General features: G+C 49.8%; 1 protein-coding gene across 1 annotated transcript in view; it reads left to right on the top strand.

Moving 5' to 3' along the window:
- Positions 1-205: 205 nt before the first annotated feature.
- The window catches only part of LOC101658600 (butyrophilin subfamily 1 member A1), a 10,061-nt gene continuing 3,622 nt past the window's right edge, over positions 206-6,644 (top strand). The window contains exons 1-7 of the mRNA XM_030887175.2: positions 206-284; positions 488-835; positions 3,898-4,179; positions 4,902-5,051; positions 5,759-5,779; positions 5,872-5,898; positions 6,288-6,631. Of these exons, the coding sequence (XP_030743035.1) occupies positions 206-284; positions 488-835; positions 3,898-4,179; positions 4,902-5,051; positions 5,759-5,779; positions 5,872-5,898; positions 6,288-6,631 (1,251 nt within the window). The remainder of the gene's footprint in view (positions 285-487; positions 836-3,897; positions 4,180-4,901; positions 5,052-5,758; positions 5,780-5,871; positions 5,899-6,287; positions 6,632-6,644) is intronic.

Below are 6,644 nucleotides of genomic sequence, written 5' to 3'. Positions count from 1 at the left end.
CCAAATGACTGTATCTCAAAAACTTTGTTAAAACGGTATGATATCAAGATGTGTTCCTTTATGCAACCCACTCACGGGTACTAGAAGTAACCCTGAGTAGACAGTGTGTCTACAGACCCCACTGTGAGGCCTCTCCATTCACCTTCCAGGCTGAAGTTCCAGCAGCCTCCCATCGTGCGTGCGTCGCTGCCCAGGAAGGTCGGCCATGACCCTTTCCCCTTCCGTCTGCCTTTCCAGATGTGCGCTCACCCTCCTTCTCCTCCAGCTGTCCCAACTGGATGCAGGTAGGCCTCCCTCTTGTTTCCACCTCTGGCTTGGTGGGTTGAAGCACGTGGCTCTCCTCCGCTGCCTCTGCGGGCTCCAAATGGACACCTAACGCCCTTGGAGGAAGGAGAGGCACGTCCTTCCAGGGAGCCTGGTCTGTGTCAGCCCCCAACTCCCATCTCCACACGCACCCTGACCCAGCTTGGTTTGTTTGTTGGCGCAGCTCCGTTTGACGTGTTCGGACCCCCAGCGCCTATCCTGGCTCTGGTGGGTGCAGATGTCGAGCTGCCCTGTCCCCTCACCCCCAACGTGAGCGCTGAGCACCTGGAGCTGCGATGGTTCCGGGAGAAAGTCTCGCCGGCGGTGCTGGTGCACCGGGCCGGGCGCCTGCAGGACGCAGAGCAGATGCCGGAGTACCGAGGAAGAGCCTCGCTGGCGAAGGACAACATCACCGCCGGGCACGCGGCTGTGAGGATCCACGGGGTCAGGCCCTCTGATGACGGAGAATACAGGTGCTTTTTCAGGGAGGGTGAAAGCTACGAAGAGGCCAAGGTGCAGCTAAAGGTGGCTGGTGAGTAAGATGGGTTTTGATTTTGTTTATTGACGCTTATGAATATCTATATGTAGATATAGTTTTGGTTTTTTATGTAGCTCAAATTACTTTGGAAACTATCAGATTCATGTTCAAAAGCCCGCAGTTGGAGGCGGCTGGTAGACGTGTTTGTGAGCCATGGGTGGGAAGCAGGTTGAAGTTGAGAGTGGGGCGTGAGTGGCAAGCATGCCTTTCTTGTACAGCTGCATTTCCATCTCCACATGTTCTCCATAGCATTCTTCTCTACCAGTACCCTGTACTCGGTCAAGTCCCGGAACAGAATATTTCCGTTGTGTCCGTGTTTCACCACGACCGTAAGGCCGTGGCAGCTATCTCATTGCCAACGAGGCTGCTTGATAGATCGGTCCCAAAGGACTGACTCCCTAGGGTCGTAGGACATGATGGCCGGCACTGTTGACTCACCCAGAATAGATGGTCCTTTTGTTTCCGTTTCGGCTTCGAGCTGCAATTCAAGTGAAACACGACGATGGGAGGTATTCAGGAGGAAAGTGTGCAGTGAGGCCTGGATTTCCCACTACTGAGGGTCCAGTTCGTACCTGCACGACTTTGCTGCAAACAAGGCATGTTTCCACCTGCCTGGTGACCAGTAGGGGACTGCAGACAGGTCTGTCAGCAGCACCTTGTCCTAGTTTCCTTCGGAAGCCTTCAAAATAAAGGCCCCATCAGACAATGGCTTCAGCAGAGATCTGCTGAACAGTCAAGACAGAGAAGTCTGTTCATGAAGATTATGGTGAAGGGGAAAAAAAAATAGTTGGGGGGAATTCCAAAGGGGTCATAAGGAATCTTAAAGAGATGAGGCTTTCTATGCCCATAAAGATTTACAGTCTTGGAAACCCACGGGGGCAGTTCTATCCTGCCTGACAGGGTGTCTCTAAGACAGAACTGACGCCATGGCAGTGAGTGAGTAAGTGAGTGAGTGAGTGAGTGAGTGAGTGAGGAGCCTCAATGTCAGCTTGGTTACATATGTGGATGCTGACTGCAGGGTCAGTAGTTCAAACCTGCCAGCTGGCTTAAGGGCAAAAATGAGACCTTCTGCTTCCATTTCTCTGAAACCCAGGGAGCACGTCCACCCTGTCCTAAAGGGTGGCCCTGAATTAGGATTGACTTAATGGTAGTGGGTTTTTGTTTAGGTGGGTCATCGTAGTCGGTTTTATTCAGAGAACACAGGAAGATCACAGGGGCTTCTTGGGGGAAAGTTTTACGAAAATTTAAAACTACATTGGTGAGAAATGGACGGGAAAGTTATGCTAATGGATTTTTTCCCCCATCGTGAAAACACACCTACTCATTCTATGAGGCTCGCCAGGGCTGTCCTGCAAGAAGTTCACAAGGAAGCCTTGCCTCATTCACCCTCCAGTCCTAATCTTGAGGCTGCAGACTCCTTTTTGATCCAGAACTCAAAGACCATTGAAAGGGAACACCATAACTGTCCCTGGAAGATGCTAAAAGTGCTGTGGTGACCTGGTGTGGATTGGGTTCTCTGAGGGAAGGCTAAAGGGATAGAAGCAATAGCCTCGTGGTTTGATGATTTGATTTCATAAAGGTGTCTGTGATATTGTAGTAATGCCTTTTTTTATCTGCCCTCATATTAGCGAATGCCATCAAGACAAATTTTCTGAGCCATGTTTTCTAGGGTCAAACGGGGGAAGCAAATCTGGCAGGATTCCTCCAGAATGAAATAAAATTAAGACAGTAGCTGAGATACTGTTTTGTCAAATCTAAACCTATCACACACTTGTAAGCTATTGCTGAACCTTGTTGTGTGCTATCTGGTCGATCTTCGACATGTGACCAAACACAACGACTCCATAGGATGGTCTAGACGGCCGTCTCTGCTGCACTAAAGATTGCTCTAAAATGTCAACTATATAAATATGCTGCCTTCCATGGATACAGTCAAATAAAGATGAAGTTTGAAGATCTTGGGCGAAGTTTGGGCCCCTGCCTCCACCAAGTTACCACTTGTAACAAGAGCATGTGTAGCTGGCACGCTTTCCTTTTTAGGGAAGGAGTATCTTTGCAGGTTGATTATAAAAATGTAGTGATGCGACAGCATGTAACTGTGATTCTTACCTGTGAGTCACACATATATACCTTTGAGAATCTGCTGAAATCAGCAACATGTTTTGTGGCAAGACTACACACACATGGACACACACGCTTGGAACAGCGGTAGTTGTGGACATATGCGTAAAGGCTCTACCATATGTTTTCCTATACTCTGGAACCGTAAGAAAAGAATTAGGCAAAACAAACAGAATAAGATGCTTCTGAGTTAATTTGTGTTTGGACATAGTTTGTAAGAAGAAATGAGGGTGGAAGTATTTATGATTTTTCTACCTCGGCATTGCTGCTAAAAGACACGTAAACTATCCACTAGAATCGCAGTGCAAAGACCCTCTCATCCTTCCCCCCTCCCCGAATCCTCCTTTGTTCATTCGTAAGCACCTGATCCCATTCCTCAAAGTCTTCTCTTTATACTTTCAGCCACAGAGCTCCCTCCTAATGTCTGAAGCTTTTAACCTGCGCTACCCCACTGGGCTTGCCATTCCTCCTAGCTGCACCCATCTCCTTATGTGGCCATCAAACTCTTTCCTACCTTTCAAAGGCCCGCTCAGCAGCCTGTCTGATTTCAGGGGAGGACCAGCGGCTAGATTCCAACATGACAACCCTCCCTGACAAGATGTAAGAAAGTCCCTCTATTGATGCTTCGGTTTCATTGTGAGATGAAATATGGAACTGCATTCCTCCCATTCCCAGTCCCCTTGCACCCTATCAGGGTCCCTGGTGGTGTGGTGGTTAAGCATTGGGCTGTTAACCACAAGAGCAGCGGTTCGAAACTACCAGGCACTCCACAGGAGTCTGGGTTTTATACTCCTGTAAATAGTTCCCGTCTCTGGAACCCACAGGGGCAGTTCTACCCTGTCCTATTGGGTCCGCACAGACTCTATGGCAGTAAATTTGGCAGTGCCCTGCGAAGGGTGTTCACTCAGAGATTCAGCCAACTTCTCTCTCCATAGCTCTGGGCTCTGACCCTCATATCCAGGTGGAAGTTCAAGAGAGTGGTGCGATCCGGCTGGAGTGCTCCTCAGCGGGCTGGTACCCAGAGCCCCAGGTACAGTGGAGAACTCTCCAGGGAGAGAATTTTCCATCCACAACCGAGTCCAGCATCCCTGACGAAGAAGGCCTGTTCACTGTGGCAGCTTCCCTGATGATCAGTGACAACACCCTGGGGAATGTGTCCTGCTGCATCCGGAACCTCCTTCTTGGCCAGGAGAAGGAAGCAGACATTCCCATACCAGGTGAGTGCTGTATCGACACAACTTCAAGGCCACTCTCCCCGGGATACCTGCTCATCCAAGACCTGATAGGGTTGTCAACTTTCCCTACCTAAGCTCCTGCCTGTTGGTTTGAGAAAAGCCACCAAAAATAAAGATCCTGAAGGCACAAACTCTCTAGACTGCATAGAGATTCCGATCTGCCATGTCAGGAGATTTACCTGAGCCTCCTCCTGGGACGCCTTTCTTCTGTCAAGGAGTGAACAAGAAGCCAAACTTATTTTCCTATGTTCACTAGTTTTCATCCTTCACTTCCCCTCCCTGGATTCCCTGGGTTCTCAGAGAAGCACGTCTTCTCATTTATTCCTGAGATACCAACTCTGGTTCAGGCAGAAACCTTGCCTTGTGCTGTCATCATTCTATCGGGGCCATTATGGTACAAGTTTCTCATGGGCGTTCCTCGTTCCATATCCCCTTGGCGTCTAGGGTGCATTGATGATTAAGGAGTCATTTCCAAAATAGCATAAACTGCTCAATAGTATGCTTCATGTCACAGGTCCTGTCCCAAATGAACTCTTGTTCATCTTCAATCTTCCCTCCCCTTCCCTCTTCTCCCTAAGCTCAGCACTTTTCTGACAAGCTTAGTAGCGCCGGTTAGCCTTGCCCCGTCTCATTAGGAGTCAGGAAGGAAGCTGGACTTGCTCACAGCTTCTCCACAACATTCCCTTTGGCTCTTTCTGTTCTAGCTTCCCTTTTCCCACGACTGACTCCCTGGATGGTGGCGGTGGCCGTCATCATGCTAATCCTAGGATTTTTCACTATTGGGTCCATATGTATGACTTGGAGACTATACAGGGAAAGATCCCGAGAGAGGAAGAGGGAATTCAGCTCTAAAGGTAAGTCACGGAATCCCTGGTTACCGGGCAGAAGTGCTGCCGAGGATGGTTGGATCTAAGTACTTCAGAATGACTTCCGGCGGGGCAATACTGTACTTGCTTCTAGAATCAAAAGTGGAAGCGCTCATAAAGATTTGGAAATCGCAAATATTCAAAAGGATGATGAAGAACAGGGGCCTGGGGGCCCAAGCAGAGTCAGAGCAGACTCTCCCTGAGATGGCAACCCTGCTGTTCCCTCCTTATGCACCCTCACACTGTCCTCCCTTCCTAATAGCAGTCTCTCATGATGAAAGGTCTGATAGCAAGCCTGTGCATTTCTTGGAAAACGAAGCAAATGAAATGTCCTCGTTCCTCATATATTGATGATATTTTAATACTCAGGCATTCCTAAATGGAAGACCCCACCCCCACCCCTGTTTGTTTCCCACATCTGTCTTATCCCCTCCATCACATCCTCTACAAGGCACGCTGGTGGCATAGTGGGTTCTGCATTGGTCTGCTAACTACCAAGGTCAGCAGTTTCAATCCAGCAACCACTCATGGGAGAAAAAATGAGACTGTCTGTTCCCATGAAGGTTGACGGTCTCTGAAACCCAAAGGGGGCAGCAGTTCCCCTCCTGTCTTCTAGGGTTGCTATGAGTTAGAATCCCCTAGATGGTTTGTGATATACAGTATAGAACTTTGAGATATTTCTGTTTGCTTTCCAGAGAAACTCCTAGAAGAACTCAGTAAGTTCTCTTCTTCTGGCCATTGTTTTACCCACAGTTTTCTCACTCTTATCCCACAACCTGTCCATAACCACCTCTCTCTTCCATTGCAGAATGGAAAAAGGCTACGTTGCATGCAGGTCGGTGGCTCTGAACTTCTCAAAGGCTGGGTTTGTGGGGGCATTTCACATCCTGGGATCCACGGCCATGGCAGCACCAGCAGCATTTTAGAGATTAGGATCGAGAAGGGAGAGCTGAACCCAATGGCCCCCAGACTTCCTTTGATAGCCAGACACAAGGCCCCTCAGGGAGGGTCCCACAAGGCACCAAGGACAAACTGTTGAATGGTCCTGTGGCTGTCCATGAGGGAGGGACGGAGGGAGGGACTGGAGACAACTGAGCAGGTCAAACGGCTCCTCACAGGAGACTCTTTAGCTCTTGAAACAGTGCTCTGTTTCTCTGGAGAAAGAGCGGTAGGCTGTCCTAAACCTGCTAACACTCCCTGACCTTCTGCCTCCTCCCTGTGTAGTTGATGTGACCCTGGATCCAGACACAGCCCACCCTCATCTCTTTCTGTATGACGACTCCAAATCGGTCCGCCTGGAAGATTCCCGGCAGAACTTGCCCGAAAAGCCGGAGAGATTTGACGCCTGGCCCTGTGTGCTGGGTCGGGAGGTCTTCACCTCAGGGAGACATTACTGGGAGGTGGAGGTGGGAAACAGAACCGACTGGGCGATCGGAGTGTGTAGGGAGGATGTGATGAAGAAAGGATTCGATCCCATGACTCCTGAGAATGGGTTCTGGGCTGTGGAGTTGTATGGAAACGGGTACTGGGCCCTCACGCCCCTCCGCACCCCTCTTCCATTGGCAGGGGCCCCCCACCGGG

The sequence above is a fragment of the Echinops telfairi genome, unplaced genomic scaffold (genome assembly GCF_000313985.2).
Source record: "Echinops telfairi isolate 266 unplaced genomic scaffold, ASM31398v2 ScPeMD7_5868;HRSCAF=6743_0, whole genome shotgun sequence".
Taxonomy (NCBI): Eukaryota; Metazoa; Chordata; class Mammalia; order Afrosoricida; family Tenrecidae; genus Echinops; species Echinops telfairi.
This window is presented reverse-complemented; position numbering and strand designations above follow the sequence as displayed.